Raw genomic sequence first — 19,136 nt, 5'->3', positions numbered from 1 at the left:
CAACAGACACCCTGTGAGGTGGGTGGGGCTGAGAGGGCTCTCACAGCAGCTGCCCTTTCAAGGACAACCTCTGCCAGAGCTATGGCTGACCCAAAGCCATGCCAGCAGGTGCAAGTGGAGGAGTGGGGAATCAAACCCAGTTCTCCCAGATAAGAGTCCGCACACTTAACCACTACACCAAACTGGCTCTCCTGTTCACAGAACCTACCAGGGGTGGGGCGATCCTGCATTTGGTCCTAAGTAATGCCCAAGACCAGGTGAGAGGTGTAAAAGTGATTGCCCTGCTTGGGAGCAGTGACCATAACGTTATTGATTTCACCATTTGTATAAATAGGGAGTTGCCACAAAAGACCAGCACAACCACATTTAACTTTAAAAGGGGTAAATTCTCTGAGATGAGGAGGGATGTGAAGAGGAAACTGAAAGGGAAGGTAAATACAGTCAAAATCCTTGGGGAAGCTCGGAGGCTATTTAAAACTACAATCCTAAAAGCTCAGATAAAATATATACGACAAGTTAGGAAAGGCACAAACATGTGTAAGAAAAGGCCTGCGTGGTTAACAGACAAAGTAATGGAAGCTGTAAAAGCGGTGGAAAGCTAGTCCAAGTGAGATTAATAAAAGGCAACACAAGCTGTGGCAAATCAAATGCAAGACTGTGATCAGGCAGGCAAAAAGGGACTATGAGGAGCATATTGCAAAAAACATAAAGACCAACAATAAAAATTTCTTCATATATATTAGAAGCAGGAAACCAGCCAGGGAGGCAGTGGGGCCCTTGGATGACCAAGGGGTCAAAGGATTACTGAAGGAGGATAGGGAAATGGCTGAGAAACTGAATGCATTTTTTGCCTCCATCTTCACTGTGGAAGATGAGAAGTGTTTGCCTGCTCCAGAACCACTTATTTTGGAAGGGGTGTTGAAAGACCTGAGTCAAATTGAGGTGACAAGAGAGGAGGTCCTACAACTGATTGACGAATTAAAAACTAAGTCACAGGTCCGGATGGCATACATCCAAGAGTTCTGAAAGAACTCAAAGTTGAACTTGTGGATCTCCTGACAAAAATATGTAATCTTTCATTGAAATCTGCCTCCGTTCCTGAGGACTGGAAGGTAGCAAATGTCACCCCTACCTTTAAAAAGAGTTCCAGAGGAGATCCGGGAAATTATAGGCCAGTCAGTCTGACTTCAATACCGGGAAAGTTGGTAGAAAGCATTACCAAGGACAGAATGAGTAGGCACATTGATGAACACAAGTTATTGAGGAAGACTCAGCATGGGTTCTGTAAGGGAAGATCTTGCCTCACTAACCTGTTACAGTTCTTTGAGGGGGTGAACAAACATATGGACAAAGGGGACCCAATAGATGTTGTTTACCTTGACTTCCAGAAAGCTTTTGATAAAGTTCCTCATCAAAGGCTCCTTAGTAAGCTCGGAAGTGATGGAGTAAAAGGACAGGTCCTCTTGTGGATCAAAAACTTGCTAATTAATGGGAAGCAGAGAGTGAGTATAAATGGGTACTCTTTGCAGTGGAGGTCAGTAAGCAGTGGGGTGCCGCAGGGCTCAGTACTGAGTCCCATGCTCTTTAACTTGTTCATTAATGATCTGGAGTTGGGAGTAAGCAGTGAAGTGGCCAAGTTTGCAGGTGACACTAAATTGTTCAGGGTGGTGAGAACCAGAGAGAATTGTGAGGCACTCCAAAGGGATCTGTCGAGCCTGGGTGAGTGGGCGTCAACGTGGCAGATGAGGTTCAATGTGGCCAAGTGCAAAGTAATGCACATTGGGGCCAAAAATCCCAGCTACAAATACAAGTTGATGGGTTGTGAACTGGCAGAGACTGACCAAGAGAGAGATCTTGGGGTCGTGGTACATAATTCACTGAAAATGTTGAGAAAGTGTGCAATTGCAATAAAAAAGGCCAACGTCATGCTGGGAATTATTAGGAAGGGAACTGAAAACAAATCAGCCAGTATCATAATGCCCCTGTATAAATCAATGGTGCAGTCTCATTTGGAATACTGAGTACAATTCTGGTCACCGCACCTCAAAAAGGATATTATAGTATTGGGAAAAGTGCAGAAAAGGGCAACTAGAATGATTAAAAGTTTGGAACACTTTCCCTATGAAGAAAGGTTAAAACGCTTGGGGCTCTTTAGCTTGGAGAAACGTCTACTACGGGGTGACATGATAGAGATTTACAAGATTATGCATGGAATGGAGAAGGTAGAGAAAGAAGTCCTTTTCTCCCTTTCTCACAATACGAGAACTCATGGGCATTCAATGAAACTGCCAAGCAGTCAGGTTAAAACGGATAAAAGGAAGTACTTCTTCACCCAAAGAGTGATTAACATGTGGAATTAACTGCCACAGGAGGTGGTGGCGGCTACAAGCATAGCCAGCTTTAAGAGGGGATTGGATAAAAATATGGAGCAGAGGTCCATCAGTGGCTATTAGCCACAGTATATATGTGTGTGTGTGTGTGTGTATGTGTATGTATATGTTTGTGTGTGTATCTATCTATCTATACACACACACACACGAACACATATACTGGCCACTGTGTGACACAGTGTTGGACTAGATGGGCCATTGGCCTGATCCCACATGGCTTCTCTTATGTTCTTATGTTCAGTTCATGGGAAAGAACTGAGAAGTGAGCAGTGACTCATGAAAGCTCATACCTGGTCACAAATTTTGTTGCTCTTTAAGGTGCTTCTGGACTCTTGCTCTTTTCTACTGCTACAGACAAACACAGCTACTCATCTTGATCTATCTCCACGGGAGAGAACTGTTAGTGTGTGCCTCAAAATCTAACCCAGCAACACAAAAGCCAATCAGAGCAGTAATATGAACCAGTCAATAAGAGCTGTAATACTGTAATAGTTAATACTGTAAAAAGTTAAGATTTGACAAGGGAGGTTTATTCAGAAGTTAGGTTTTGAGAGGGAAGCAAGAAAATCCGAGAAGACGTCAGATATTTGGTTAAATTTCCTTGCCTGTGTATGCAACTGTGTGTGCAAAGGTGTTATAGTGTGCCAAAGGGTTTATGGATCAAGTGTGTAACTTAGCTGCAGAGTCTAGAACTGAGCTGTATTAAACATGCCTGATAGAAGGTTTTCCTGAAACATGTACATTTCACAACTCCTAGTTGATTGTCAATATTTACCTCAGTCTGTGTGTATTTTTGTGAATAAACTTCACTTTAAAGATCAAACCATCTCATCCCTGTAATTTTACCTCAGTTATCTATTCAGTCTTGGATGGGCTGATAGGCCCAGATTCTATCACCCTTGGGAAACATTGTGCACCGAAGTAGGTGGGAAATTGTGACAGGAAACACCCTGCAGATGGGTGTCTAGCCCCAGAAATCTGTCACAGTAAGCTTCCTCTTGTTAAGAACAAAGGAACATAAGAGAAGCCATGTTGGATCAGGCCAATGGCCCATCCAGTCCAACACTCTGTGTCACACAGTGGCCAAAAAAAACCCAAGTGCCATCAGGAGGTTCACAAATGGGGCTAGAAGCCCTTCCACTTTGCCCCCCACCAAACACAAAGAATACAGAGCATCACTGCCCCAGACAGCTCCAATAATATGCTGTGGCAAATAGCCACTGATGGACCTCTGCTCCATATTTTTATCCAATCCCATCTTGAAGCTGGCTATGCTCGTAGCTGCCACCACCTCTTGTGGCAGTGAATTCCACATGTTAATCACCCTTTGGGTGAAGAAGTACTTCCTTTTATCCATTCTAACCTGACTGCTCAGCAATTTCATTGAATGCTCACGAGTTCTTGTATTGTGAGAAAGGGAGAAAAGTACTTCTTTCTCTGCTTTCTCCATCCCATGCATAATCTTGTGAACCTCTGTCATGTCACCCCACAGTCGACGTTTCTCCAAGCTAAAGAGCCCCAAGCATTTTAACCTTTCTTCATAGGGAAAGTGTTCCAAATCTTTAATCATTCTAGTTGCCCTTTTCTGCACTTTTCCCAACGCTATAATATCCTTTTTGAGGTGCGGTGACCAGAATTGTACACAGTATTCCAAATGAGACCACACCATCAATTTAGTTCCAGACTATCTTTGACTTTCTTCCCATTCAGTTTTTTTCTCATTCTCCCCTCAACATCAGAGGAGCCAGGTCTGCAAGCTTTAGAGAAAAGATCAACAAAGTGGTGTGGAGAAGCACCATATGATATGATATACATGCCTGGTTCAGTCACCATAGGCTTGCTATCCTTGGCAGCAAGTCATTAGAATGTGACACAATCACAATAAAATGACATCTGAATATATACCAAGAATATTGTTTGAAAAAACCACCCACTCGATAGCTTTATATCATGTTTATATTTCAGTTAACATAAACGCATAGTTTTAAAAACTGTGTGATAGGGCGCAGGTTTCCTATACACCATGCACCTCAAAATGTTTCAGCTTAAAACAAATTTACTGTACATGATTTTACTGCTTGCAGGTCAGATTTCCTCACCTTCATAGTCTTCTTGGTTAGCCAGACATTGGACATTGTACCAAATTTTTGCTCTGTAATAATCATCCTGTGGGAAAGAGAAACCAGTCACTAATGTTACAATTATTATTGTATTCTGCATGCTGCCACTAAGATTCCAAGGGGTTCACTAGATCATGGACCTCATTTCATGTTGCCCCAACACCTTGCTGGAGATGGAGACAGCCTGCAGAGCCACTGTCAGTCTGAGTAGACAATCCTGATTTTGATGGACCGAGGGTCTGATTCGGTATAAGGCAGCTTCATATGTTCATAATAGAATCATCAAAGAGAAGAATACTGGTTCTGTGCTTGTTTATCCAGAAAGGTCATCACAATCCTGAGGGACAAAGGAAGTACTGCCTAGGTATGAGAGAGCTAGGTGTGTGAGATCTGAGCTTGCTAAGAGAGAGAGGAAAACAAAGGACACAATGAATGCCAAAGAAAAATTATATGCATGTCACATTGGACAGGTAGAAAAGGTTTCATTTTGTTATTCAATTTATGCCCCACCCTACCCCAACAATGGGCTCAGGGCGACTTACATCATAAAACCAGCAGCATAAAACACTAAATGGGATCAACAATAAATAACAATTAATAACAAAAAAAAACCCCACGCCTTATGTCAGAAAAAATCCCATATATGTAAATAACCACCCAAACTCCATGCTCAGAAATATCAAAAGACAGCAAGGCTATAGACAGGGAAGACTGAGGTATCTGTGAGATCTTACAGGTGGGAGAAATATGAGTCTTTAATCAAGAAAGAAGTGTTAATCTATCATTGGCATGTAGCAGCAACGCTTCTGGTTATATTTATATATCACAGGTTGTGGAGTTAAACTATGTATTCAGTATAGGCTGTGATCCTGAAGACACATACTTCATAATAACATATTCCAACATAACTGCCAGGAGGAAAATGCATGGGCTTCTAAAAGTTTCTGTCATTTGATTTCTCCTGTCTTTTGTATAATTTGGCATTAGAAATAATTAAACAATATTTAATGTTTTCTTACCCTTTCAAATCCACAGAAGTTTGGTTTGCTGAACTAGAAGAAAACAGGATAATAAAACAATATGCATTATTTACTGGAACTGGACAGCTAGAATATATCTTGTCAGTTTAAAAATTGCCGCAAACAGGATTGTATACATAGACATCACTGGACAGCCAATACAGAAATAAAATAGATTATATATTCAGAAGCAGAAGACAGAGAGGCTCTATTCTCCCTGCAAAGGCAAGACAAGGAACTGGTTGTGGTACAGTTCATGAATTGCCAATATAAAAAATTATAATAAAACTGAGGGAAAACACTAGCATAATATAATTTAAATAATACTCCTGAAGATTTTAAAGGCCATGTAAAGAACAGATTTGCATTACCAAAAGTTCATTTGAACATGAAACTTTAGAACTGGGGATTGAAACCAAGGAAGAAATCAAGAGGACAATTCCTGTAGTCAAAACAAATGAAAAGCTTTGATGGATGCCTGATGAAACTCTTATAACTGCTAAAGGCAGATGAGAAGCAAAAGTAAAAGGAACAGAATTCTAAATGCAACTATGAATCACCTGATCCCTACTTTTGCAGGGCTCCAGATGATGTACAATACTATAAAACATTACAATATTATAAAACAGTACAAGCTCAATTAATACATTAATTTGAGAAATTGTGGCTAAATGTACAGTTTCCTTCTGCTTCTGGTCTGTGGACACCTTGTGAATGTGGCAGAGAGGAATTAAGTCAGTCTGACGGAATGGAGAGCAGAGGGAGGATGCCAGCCAGAATATAAACCATTGCTTCCCTCAACCAAAGGCCTGGAGAAACATCTGTGCCTTACAGGCCCTGTGGAACATTAAATCTCATTCTTAACTCAATAAATAAACTATAAATGAATGGGCTTATGGGCCCCCCTTACACAAATTAGTAGTGCAACCCTAAAATCACTTCCCCTGGACTAAGCTTTTTGGAGTCGATTCACTTTGAACTTTTTCCTCCCGAATGCTTAGCAATGCTTTTGGAATGCTAGATTTTTAAAATATATAGCATACTTACGTACTTTTAAATCACGAAAGTTTCCATACCGCAAATCTTCACTGATAAATAGTCCCAGTGTAGTAAGGAAGACTATACGAGTGTTGGTTAAAATGACATTCAAAAGTGCAAGATCAGCACAGTCTTACAGAAGAAAAAAGATATTACGAATAATCATTGCAGTTGTATTTATTCTGTTCTTTCATTACTTTGTATAGACATGCTAAATAATGTGTGCATTTTAAACACTAAATGTGACTCCTTTCTTCCTCTACTTCTGGCTAACAATAAAAGGAAGAAAAGAAGAATTTAAGGCAAAGAGTGACTATTCTATATTACAGAAGATGCCTTGTCACAAGCTGCCCAAAGTCTCATGACCTGAACAAGGAATTTACCTTAAAAGAAGGGATATTTGCTGGCCTGGAATCCATTATAATTTTAGTATCTAAATTGTCTTTTGAATTGTTTCACTTGCACGTGAATGGCTTCATCCATTTCTCTCTAGCCGCCTTATACCAAGGAAATTCAACTAAACCATGCTGCCTCACCATTTCTTTGATCCCTAAGTCACAGCAGCAGTATTTAATTGAAAATAGTATACCTATGGCCTTCAAAGATCACAGGTGATCATATTTAATCTTGCAAGCATAACCTGTATCTTGGAACTGTAAGGCTAAGCAAGTATTTTGGGATTGAAAAGAGTGGTAGGATTTCCACATGGGGAGTACAACAAACATGCCCTATTCTATTCTGTTTGTCTGCTTGAGGGGTGGAGCCAGGAGCAAGGTTGTGACAAGCATCATTGAACTCAAAAGGGACTTCTGGCCATCACATTTAAGAGGACTGTACACCTTATAAATGCCTTCCCTCTATTAGAAATAAAGGATAGGGGCACTTTCTTTTGGGGCTCATAGAATTGGACCCCCTGATCCAATCCTTTTGAAACTTGTGTGATGTATTATTTGATATCTTCAGATTATTTTTTTGTATTTAGTTCCAGAAAAACTAGCTTTTGTCGGGTGAAGAATATCGCCTTCAAAACACATCTATTTTTACCTGGAGCGTGTTAAAAAGGTAAAGGTAGTCCCCTGTGCAAGCACTAGTCATTTCCAACTCTGGGGTGACGTTGCTTTCACAACCTTTTCACAGCAGACTTTTTACAGGGTGGTTTGCCATTGCCTTCCCCAGTCATCTGCACTTTCCCCCCAGCAAGCTGGGTACTCAATTTACCAACCTCGGAACGATGGAAGGCTGACTCAACCTGAGTCAGCTACCTGAACCCAGCTTCTGCTGGGATCGAACTCAGGTCATGAGCAGAGAGTTCAGACTCCAGTACTGCAGCTTTACCACTCTGCAACATGGAAGTGTGTTACATATTGCATTTCTGATAAGAAACTCTAGCACCTTTGTAATTAATTGTGTGCAAATTATCATTCCTGTGTCAGTGGACCTTGGGGTTTATTCATTGTCATTCATTATATATTTATATGTCAGTATGAATTTTAGTACAGTTCATATAGCTATTTTCGTATGTTTGCAAAGAAGTAATTGTATACAGTTTTACTTCATGATTGTGAGTAATAATTATGCTATAAAGCCTGTGATGATACTTCTGAGTAACAGCAATTGGTGGTATGACTTTAATACTCTAAACACAGTTTTCCCTTAGTCTCCCACTTGGGGATTGGCAACCCTAGCAAAGCATATGATAAACACCCCAGTTTTTTAGCTAGCATGTTAGGGTAATCTTCAATATCCACAGCTGCCCTCTACCACTACCACAAGGCTACGCACATGCTTCAGGACAGGCAACAAGTGACTTCTTATTTCTCTCTTTCACTCCTTCTCACCACAGTGGTCTTTGATGAGCCTGCTGTTCCCACTCATTCTTGGCTCTCCATCCCTCTTCCCCCCATCCTAATCCCCCCCCCCAAAAAAATAACCATAACCACTTCCCTTCCCAGGGCCTGCAAGGCTGTTCTTTGATTTCAGACTTCCAGGGCTTTTTTTGAGCAGAAACGCACAGGAACGCAGTTCCGGCTGGCTTGGCATCAGGGGAGTGACCTAATATGCAAATGAGCTCCTGCTAGGCTTCTCCCACAAAAAGCCCTGTGTGAAACAATGGTGACATCAGGGGATGTGGCCTAATATGCAAATGAGTTCCTGCTAGGCCTTTTCTACAAAATAGCCTTGCAGGTTTCCTCCCTCAACTGCTAGTCTCCCACATCCCTTGTCAGTCCGGCCCCCACTCTTTATCTCCACAATTCCTGCTTCTTTAGGGAATACTCACAGATGGGTTTCCTAAGAATTAATTGTGGGCAGGATTCATCTAGCATTCCAACAAATGAAAATATTATAATTACAATAATGAGAATTAACAGGAATTACCATATTCAAGGGTGACACAAATGTTATCTTTCAAATTTGTCCAGGATGCAGTGTCAGTCATAAATGCAGACCAAGAAACTGCTATATATATTCCTATGAATAAAAAAGTTAAGTATAGATACATCAAAACAGAATCACAGTGCATAACCAGGCTTTTAGCAATTACTTACTTACTCCCTCTAATAGCAAACTTGATGGTCCAGTGAGGCAGTGTAACATGATCATTCACAAAGTAAGGATTTTCCCATTCTTAGTAAGTAAGTAAAATTTTATTTGTATCCCGCCCTCCCCACCTAGGCAGGCTTATGAATTATGCAGTACACAAGAGGAAAGGAATCCCTTTGCTAAAATACCTGCACCGCTTAGCCATCTGTTTTTAGGCACAAGTCAATGCGCCAGTTCTTACTTTTAAAGCTGGGGCCGAGGTATCTGAATTCTGAAGCACTGTCTCCTTCTGTAGTATCCAGTCTGCCAGTTAAAGAGCTGCCTCTCAAACAATGTTCTTTGTGTTACCACCTACACAGGTGAGGCAGGTGGGGATCAGTGATGGGGCATTTTCTGTAGGCGGTTGGAAAGTTGTAAACCTTGCTCTCTCATCCAATGAGAGGACAGGGGAGGGGCCTATCGGTCAGGATCAGGATAAATTGCATGGAATGTTTTTTTTATGATCTGAGCTTGCCTGGTGTCATGGTCCTACTGATATCAGTAAAAACTTTGGAATAGATCTACCTGACTGACCGTTTTTCTTTTGGGAGTTCGGGGGAGCACATTTATCGCACCCTTGAAGCTTGCCTGCTTCCCATTTTACTTGTTTAGGCACCATCATGAAGCACAATTTGGAACTCAGGAGTTTTATTTTTGCAACTGTTGAATATGGTCTGGTTCTGGTTTATGGATAGTTTTTGTGCTGTCCAATGGCCTGTTTTTAACAGCTTGTTGTTTTATGTTGTTATATTAAATTAATGGTAAACCACGGGGCTTTTTTTGTAGCAGGAACTCCTTTTCATATTAGGCCACACACTCCTGATGTAGCCAATCCTCCAAGAGTTTACAGGGCTCTCAGTACAGGGCCTACTGTAAGCTCCAGGGGGATTGGCTACATCAGGGGTGTGTGGCCTAATATGCAAAGGAGTTTCTGCTACAAAAAAAAGCCCCGATAAGCCACCTCAAGCATGAATTTAAAGGGGTGGCATAGAAATATTCTAAATAAGTAAAACTGTCCAAAGAGCATTCTACATGCCCATTGCACCCAGGAACTAAAGAATACTGGGCATCAATTAAAGACGAAAAAGAAGGAAAAAATCAGGAGAAAAGGAAACTGACCTGTGTGTATTGTGAAGTGTGCACTCCCTGACTTCAATATCCCCCTCCCCCATTAGTCCATGATGTTATATGCTTTTTAAATTCTCTGACTATTTTGACGGAAAAAGATCCTGGCAGAATTAACAGGAGGAAAAGTCATTTAATCTGACCATATTTAATGTCACCTACACCCCACAAAACTGTTTAGGCTATGAAGGGAATAGAGCCCATAACCAATGTTCCCTCTAAGCTGCAGAATCTTGTGAGTAAAAATTCTACTTTGTGAGCAACTGGCATTAAAGTTGAGCTACTGCATAAATTATTGTGCTCTGGGGCTATTTTTCCTGAGCTAAGACAAAAATGTGTGAACTGGAGGCTAAAAAATTGTGAGCTAGCTCATGCTAACTCAGTTTAGAGGGAACACTGCCCCTAACAATATATAAAATCCTAAAATTAGGAGTGAAAATAGTATTGGGAGACATGCGCTCTGAAGTGTGCACTTTTCACTCCAGTTGGTGTAGTGGTTAAGTATACAGACTCTTATTTGGGAGAACCAGGTTTGATTCCCCACTCCTCCATTTATAGCTGCTGGAATGGCCTTGGGTTAGCCATAGCTCTCGCAGAGCTGTCCTTGAAAGGGCAACTTCTGGGAGAGCTCTCTCAGCCCCACCCACCTAACAGGGTGTCTGTTGTGGGGGAAGAAGATATAGGAGATTGTAAGCTGCTCTGAGACTCTCATTCAGAGAGAAGGGCGGGATATAAATTTACGGTTCTTCTTCTTCCATCCCCTCCAAATCTCCCTCATAAAGCATAGGCAGGAATAGTTAAAATATCCTTCTCCTGCATTGCAGCACAGAGGTTCAGGGCTGAAGAAGCAGTTTCCTAGCAGTCAGGGCACCTGCATCATGGTGCTAGAGTTATTTAAAACATTTTGATACTGCCTTTCCACCCAATCCAGGTCCCAAAGCTGAACATTTATTTAAAAAAAAATCTAAAATTAATTCAATTAAAAACACATAAACAGATTGCACCAGCAACAGGGCGCAGGGCCAGTAACCATTATTGGGAATATGCCAAATAAAACAAAAAAGTCTTCACCTGCTGGTGAGAGATACTATTAGAGGGCTACAGACACTGGGGACGGTTTGGAGTGGGTCATAGGGACCATATCATCCCAGTCTTGTTTTATCTGTGTTGGCTTCTAATTTGCTTCTGGGCTCAAATCGAGGTGCTGGTATTGACTTTTAAAGCTCTGTACAGCCTGAGACCACACTATCTTAAGGACCTCCTACTTCCATATGAGCATATGTCATATTCAGAAGCCCTGCTTCAGTTACCCCTGCCATCTGAGGCTAGAGAGCTGAACTGCACAGCTAGGCTAGTGAACAGAATAGTCAGAGGGATCAGCCATTCTCCCAATGACTCATGGGGCTCAAAACTGTCTGAAATGTGTGAAAAGTGTTTTTTTCAGAAACTAATAAAAGAGGGCTGGGATGTATTGGTCAGTTCTTCTCCATATAAATTTATTCCTGGGGCTCTCTTGCATCTCTTGTTAATAGCCACACTTAATAATATTTGGTCCTGTCCCTGGGTGAACCTATGCTGAGGTAGGAGTGGCTTGACTACTCCCAGAACGCAAGCCTAGAACTACTGCTAATGGTGAAGTTCACCCAAAATCTGATTTCAAATAACTCAGTTTGAGGGTAGCAATAGACACGGACAGGCAAAACAAGAGTTAGGAACAATGAAATGAATTTATTAGCTGTATTTAAGTTTCCTTGTTATTGGAATTCACCAGGTTGATTCACATGTTGGAATGTTTCCATACCACCATGGAAGCAGATATCTAATTATTTTGAGAAATATTAGTGTGAAGTGAGAGAGCCTTTGGGACTGGAATTTTGCATAAAAAGATTAAGCGTAGCTCCATATAAAATTATTCCTGTGGCTCTGAATAAGATTTTTGCATTAAGCAAAACATTTGAGAAAGTAGCATCGAAACCATCTGTCTACAACCGGGAGGCGTGTCCATCTGCTTGATTGAAGTATATTGCTGTTTTCATAATGTACTTGTGAAGTGACTAACCTGTTATCAGTACCTACGGGGCTGTTTTTTTTCCTGAGCTTGTTTTTTAGTGATCAGGAAGATGCAGGGGAAACTGGAGAGACCCGTGGGTCAAAATGCAGCTGCACAGCTACTGGTGGGGAATCGATCACTTGATCCAGGGAAAGCAGAAGTCCAGGGGTGGAGCAACTGCTATGTGCAACCGGAGGAGTGTAAAGTGAAGACAAGTTAAGTGAATTTGTATATATCTGGCTCAAAAACACAAGATGAGGGAACATCTGCCATAATTTTTTTTCCAGGCTCTACCTATCATTGCCACTCCTGACCTTGTATGAGAGGCCTTATGCACTAAAAGCCACATCATTAAATGTAATTTATTCCTCAATAGAATGACTATTGATGACAAAAAAACATTGAAAGAGAAACAAGTCTCCTCAGCCTCAAGAATAAGGTGAGGGAAAAAACAGAACAGAGATGAAGATCCTGCCTTTATGGTGACAAAGAGAACTGAGAGAGTAGCACCCTTCCTCCTCGTCATGTGATGGTTTTAGAGGGAAACTCCAGAGACAGGAGGAGCGCTATAGAGTGCTAAAAAGCTTTGGAAATCTTTTCTGCAACTGGCCTGCACAGACACAGTCCCAGTCCTGGAATGCACAGAAGCCACAACACAATGAACTGTTGTTCTTTGAGTTGCCATCTGTGCATTTACACCAATGGGCTCTGTGTCTGCTCAGAGCAATGGATTTAGCAGTGTCTAGATCTACACTTTAGGCAGGGATTTTTTTTTTGTAGCAGGAACTCCTTTGCATAATATGCCACACACCCCAGATGTAGCCAATCCTCCAAGAGCTTACAGAGCTCTTCATGCAGAGCCTACTGCAAGCTCCAGGAAGACTGGGTACATCAGAGGGGTGTGGCCTAATATGCAAAGGAGTTCCTGCTACAAAAAAGCCCTGACTTTAGGTATAAAAATTCCCTCAGGGACCACAACTCAGACTGCATATGCTCAAGAGAAGAAGTCACACCTTTACTGCTCAGTCTTTTTCAACATAGCACTTGAAATGTTAATATTTGTTTTAAATTGTTTTTATTGTTTTAATGTTTTTATGGTATGTTTATATTCATGCATATGCATGACCATGTGAGCCGCCCTGAGCCTGCCTGGGCGGGGAGGGTGAGATACAAACTGAATAAAATAAATAAATAAATAAATAAACTTAAGAAAATGTGCCACAGCAAATTAAAACACTTGCTGTAGGGAAGGTGGGCAGGTCATGTGAATGTACAGATGAGTACCTGAAGAACAACCATTACAGGTAAGCAATCTGTCTTTATTTCTTCATGGTTTCTGTCCACCACACTGCTGGGTGAAGATGAGCAACCTGACCTACCTGGAGGTACAGTTGCTGTTTAAGAGAAGAGTGACTGCAGGATGGCCTAGCTGAAAGAAGCATCCAACCATGCCCTGGTGTCAAGGGCACAGTGATTGACCAAAGTGGATGGCGGAGCCCAGGCAGCAGCATGGCACAGTCTGAGAAGAAGGATCCCTCTTACGAATGGAAAGGAGTAGCCATTGCCCTGAAAGAATGCACCTTAATCTTTGAGGGCTATGTGCTAGCTGATAGCGCAGTACTACAATCTGAGAGATCCAGCAGCTGATTCACTGGGATGACACAGGTTTTGCTTTTTTACCCCAAGAGTAAAATTTAAAAGTCTGTTGTTTGAGATAAATGAATAAAGGATCTTACTTGCAGGTGTGTATGAAAGGTTGGAGAAATTAATAATCTTATGTCCCTTTGAACCTGAGTCATTTGTTTGTAAGAAACATACCTTTCAAAGATATAAAACAGAGTATGAGTCCAGTAGCACCCTTATGACCAACTAAGGGCGTTTTCGCACAGGGCTTACCCCGGAGCAACATCCCTTTTCACCGCACAGTGTCTGCGCGGATTTCGCACCAACTGCTCCGCAGAGCCACGGCTTTTGCGTCGCAAATGTAAACTGGTTTTTGGCGGTTTACATTTGTGACGCAAAAGCCGCAGCACTTTGCGGCTCTTCCTGGTTCTGCGGAGCAATTGGTGCGAAATCCGCGCAGACGCTGCGTGGTGAAGAGGGACGTCACTCCGGGGTAAGCCCTGTGCGAAAACGCCCTAAGTTTAATTCACTATACACTCTTTTGTATGCATGCACACTCAGGTATCTGAAGAAGTGTGTGTGCACATGAAAGCTCATACATTGAATAAAACTTGGTTGGTCTTAAAGGTGCCACTGGACTCATACTTTGTTCTGCTTCTTCAGACAAACATAGCTACCCATCTGAATCTTTTTTCATAGTTAAAGCGATTTCAAGAACATATCCTGAAAAATGGAAGCAGTTCAGTTCAGTGGATACTGCCTGCACTTCTCTATTGATATGCCAGTTCAAGAAGAGACACAGAACTTACCAGCAAATCCTTTATCAAGTATCAGACCCATTATAGCAACATCACTTGCACAAGGGCTTTTTGAAACTGTGATATTTATTACATTTGGTATCACATTTGACAAATCCACTTCATCACCAAATTCCCACTGAAGAATAGGCTCTGTGAAAAGAAAAATGTGGTTTAAAGTTAAGAGCAAGTCGTATGCTACTTGTACTTTAAACAGGTATAAGGAGCTGAGTGGTAGCAGTACTTGACCTTGACACTGAAATTTGTGGAGCTCAGTTATAACAGATACCTATGCAAATCATTACTAAGCACACATCAAAAAATCTGGAGGACTAGATAACTCAATTGTCAATTCAAATACAAAGGAAATCCAACACAATAATAATGAACATTTTTATTGTCATTTCTCTTTCCTGCCATGTATGAATGCTACGGAATCTCCATCTCGCTACACTTAGTGCTGTTAAAGAAGAAAGAAATGTAGACTCTCATGATATAATAAGATAGTGGTATTTTTGCAGCAGAGAGTTGCTTATTCCTGTTCCTTAGTGGCAGGGCTTTTTTGTAGCAGGAACTCCTTTGCATATTAGGCCACACCCCTCTGATGTAGCCAATCCTCATACAGCTTACAGTAGACCCTGTACTAAAAGCCCTGTAAGCTCTTGGAGGATTGGCTACATCAGGGGTGTGTGGCCTAATATGTAAAGGAGTTCCTGCTACAAAAAAGCCCTGCTTATTGAAAATATCATTAAAATCTTTCCTTTCTTTATTCCATGGGTTCACATGGCATCACTTATTTCCCTAGTTAAAATGCTTTATCAAGGCTCTATTAACTCATATTTTATTTATGGTGTAATTTGCCATTTGCACCAAATTCCACGCACACACAACTCTAATTTCTGGATTTTCTAAGACCTCACTGATTTTAAATGTAAGCCACATTAAAGTCAGTGGAACTGAATTCTAAATAAGCATGTTTAGAGCCACATTGCACATGTACGCCACAAAACAAGCTGTTCATCCCATCTCAAGAGAAGATGTTTGACTTTTCAGAAAAGATGTTTAACTATATGGGGGGAAAAAACCCTAATGAATTAAATGGGCCTTTTTTTAGTAGTTACAAGACTAGGAATAATACACACAAAGGTTCTTGACATAATTTTTCAAATAACTGTTCTTATGCACACTGCTTTTGATACTCTTCTGACTTACCAGTGATTTCACATCCTGTGTATATGTATACGCAAACTTTCTGGATAATAGTCATTGTCTCTATGGCCCACACCATTATTTCAAAAACACCTCTTATACCCTTTCTTCCACTTTCTTCCGCTTCACATCAACTACATATCATCATGGCTGCTATAGTTCAGTATCTTAAACTGATCCTGAACATCTTTGTATTAACCTGCATCAAACTGTTCGTAGTCCCATTCTTAAAAGAGCTCTGGCCTCCCTTTAGATGTACATACACGTTATATGCTGTCAAATCACGTCCATCTTATGGCAATCCTATCATAATAGCCTTTCTTCCAGTCTTGCCAACGCCACGAGGTACATATGTGAAACAGAACATTCTGTCATGATAGGCCGCTATACTAAAGCTGAAAACTGTCCCAATTTCAGTGATGTGACAAACCAATGTTTCAAGATGGGAACAAAATATGAAATCCAAACGCTTGCTAAATTAATGCTCATCTTAAAAAGTTAATTCAATTTAGGACAGTTGCTTTGACTACTAGTTCCCTGTGCTTGCCTTGGTCTTCATCTTTTCTAGTTTCCATACTTGAAGGAATACTTGAAAACATGCCCCAAGCACCAGAGAACTACCTTCGTGAACTTTTAATATAATTTTAATATTTGGCAATTTATAAAAAGAAGAATGATCCAGGCAGACTTCATTTCTAAGTACAATTTGAGAAGGCCAGCAGTCAAATTTTGAATACATTCAGAAGACTTTCAGAGACTGCAAATGGACTGATTAATTCCCCTGTCGCCTTACCAATTTGTAAAAAACAACAGTCTTACCTCGAGCAAGATCCAGTAGACTTCCTTCAGTTGTAAACATATTTAATCCGTGATGCATAATGAATTTTACATACCATTGTTCTGTTGGAGCAATATCTGTTTCAATAGCATGTACAAAAGAGAGGTAGATTAGTCATATAAACAGATAACAATATCTTTTCATATTTGATGCATTGTGGGATGCAGTTTAGTGTACTTTTTGTAAATCAGCAGTCCCCAGTTTTGTACTGCAAGTACAATGGTGCCCATCCAAGCCTTTTTGCTAGAAAAAGAGGTGCCGGAACTCTTGATAGGGAAATGAAGGAGAAACACATGGGAGGATTCTTTGAAACAATATTATTTTCATGTGCTACAGACAAACCTCTACTTTTAAGCAGTTTCCAAACTTTAGACATGGCACCGATTTCCTCAGTTCTTTTTTGGGTCTTGCTTTTAGTGTCTGAATTATAACCTTGAAGCAACCACGCTTTAAGATACTTTGCTGGATCAAAGACTGTTAAGGAAGGGCCAACAATTTTTATAAACAATGAAGATATTATGGTTTTGACTGACAAGGAGGACCTTTCTGAAGTGACAGGTTCATTTGGGAAAATCCCTTCTCACACTCACATGCTCCCCTGGTGCCCCTCACAAACTTTTAAACATTTTTTGAGAATTTTCCCCCCACAAAGAGATTCCAGAACTCTATTCCACCACGTTCACCCAGGAAAAAAGTCCTGGTGCTCATCAATGTGTTTCCTGGTGACACTTCCTTTTTCAACTTAACATTTCTTCCCCAAAGCAAAAAGCCAGTCCTGTGTTTTCTCTAACTCACTGTGGTTGTTTGTTTGTTTTTTAACTTCAGAATAACGGGCCCAACCAAGCCAGAGAGGAGAAGAGTGAAGTAACTTTTGTCTGGACCTAATAGTGCACTACATGGGTTTGGAAGTAATCAAATAAATGTACTTGATTCCACAACTGTCTCAGGATCAATTTGTATCTATAATATAGTGGGTTCTATACCATGATGAGGCGAGGTGGTAGTGAACATATCTCTTTTATTGAATACAGCATAGTATAATGCTGCCTCCAAAAGACTGAAGACTGGGCCAACAGGGCCAGCTATATATACAAAGTTCCCACGCTAGCATGCTATTGGACCATTCAAACAAGCAGGGGGCTCATGATCGGAGCAGGGCTCTATGAAAAGCTGAGTTGTTTTGAGGAATGAAGCTTAGATTGGGTCTAAGGATCAACAATAACCTCGTAGAAAACACATAGCTTCTTTTGTAAGCAAGACCTGGCAACAGTAATCTTTGCTTGTCCTGGGGAAGGCAACCTGAACACACACACACTGGCTGCATCTGCTCGCTTCAGCGAAGGGTGAGCTAGAAGTGAGGGAGGGAATACTTAATGCTAAGCCCATCTATAGAATTCTATCATCAGTAGGCTAGCCATTTGTCTGCTGGTAGTGAGCAATCTCCAACCCATGCGTGAAATCCCACTACCTTGATAATTTGAGGAGTGGGAGAACAAATGGGGGTGAAATGAGGGCAATGATGACACTCTGGGAATTTTCCCTAATCTTTTTGCTCTTTACCTTAGAGATCAAGGGACTATTACCAAGAACTGATGTCATATCCTCCTGAAATTCCACCCTCTCCAGGCACTGCCTCAGTGTTTGCCAATGCAGATCTGGAAATCCTAATGACCTGCAAAAGCTATTCTGACGAAGCTTGAATTATTTTTATTTGAAAGGGAGCAGGCTTAGTGAATTGTAAAGTCTGGAGGAGCCTTCCGTGTATTATGGTAGTAAGAAATCAGTCCTGAATTGCTATTCTAATGGTATATTAACAGTACCACCTACAGAAGGCATTCTGTTTCTGGAGGTGGGTGCCATGTTGGTCCCTATGCTGAACAGAATTGGCTGCTGTTGGAGTGATAATTTGCCTTGTTTTAGTGCAACTTTGCTTGCACTGCTCAGAATCAAAGCTTATGACCACACATAATTGAATGTATGATTCCATAATAAAAACCACAATAGAAATGTAAATCTGTGGTTACTCTGGCATTAATCATAAAGGCCCTCTCTTGGACACACAGTTAAACATGTTAAGGATGTTTCTGCCTCTCAGTGAAGCTGAGAGAAATACCACAATGAGAGCCAGTTTGGTATAGCGGTTAAGTATGCCTTGGGTTAGCCATAACTATCACAGGAGTTGTCCTTGAAAGGGCAGCTGCTGTGAGAGCCCTCTCAGCCCCACCCACCTCACAGCCCCACCCACCCACCCACCTCACAGGGTGTCTGTTGTTGGAGAAGAAGATATAGGAGATTGTAAGCCGCTTTGAGTCTCTGATTCAGAGAGACGGGCAGAGTATAAATCTGC

At 41.1% G+C, this 19,136-nt stretch overlaps 1 protein-coding gene across 1 annotated transcript in view; it reads right to left on the bottom strand.

Annotated features, from left to right (window-relative positions):
- The window catches only part of LOC132589565 (cation channel sperm-associated auxiliary subunit beta-like), a 92,050-nt gene extending 74,885 nt beyond the window's left edge, over window positions 1-17,165 (bottom strand). Inside the window, exons 1-7 of the mRNA XM_060262330.1 lie at window positions 17,132-17,165; window positions 16,771-16,866; window positions 14,755-14,895; window positions 8,944-9,036; window positions 6,581-6,699; window positions 5,530-5,562; window positions 4,490-4,556 (exon numbers count right to left, since the gene is read on the bottom strand). Of these exons, the coding sequence (XP_060118313.1) occupies window positions 4,490-4,556; window positions 5,530-5,562; window positions 6,581-6,699; window positions 8,944-9,036; window positions 14,755-14,895; window positions 16,771-16,866; window positions 17,132-17,165 (583 nt within the window). The remainder of the gene's footprint in view (window positions 1-4,489; window positions 4,557-5,529; window positions 5,563-6,580; window positions 6,700-8,943; window positions 9,037-14,754; window positions 14,896-16,770; window positions 16,867-17,131) is intronic.
- Window positions 17,166-19,136: the final 1,971 nt, after the last annotated feature.

The sequence above is a fragment of the Heteronotia binoei genome, chromosome 21 (genome assembly GCF_032191835.1).
Source record: "Heteronotia binoei isolate CCM8104 ecotype False Entrance Well chromosome 21, APGP_CSIRO_Hbin_v1, whole genome shotgun sequence".
In the NCBI taxonomy this organism is placed as follows: domain Eukaryota; kingdom Metazoa; phylum Chordata; class Lepidosauria; order Squamata; family Gekkonidae; genus Heteronotia; species Heteronotia binoei.
Note: the sequence above shows the minus strand (reverse complement) of the source record. Positions and strands in the feature narration are given on the sequence as shown.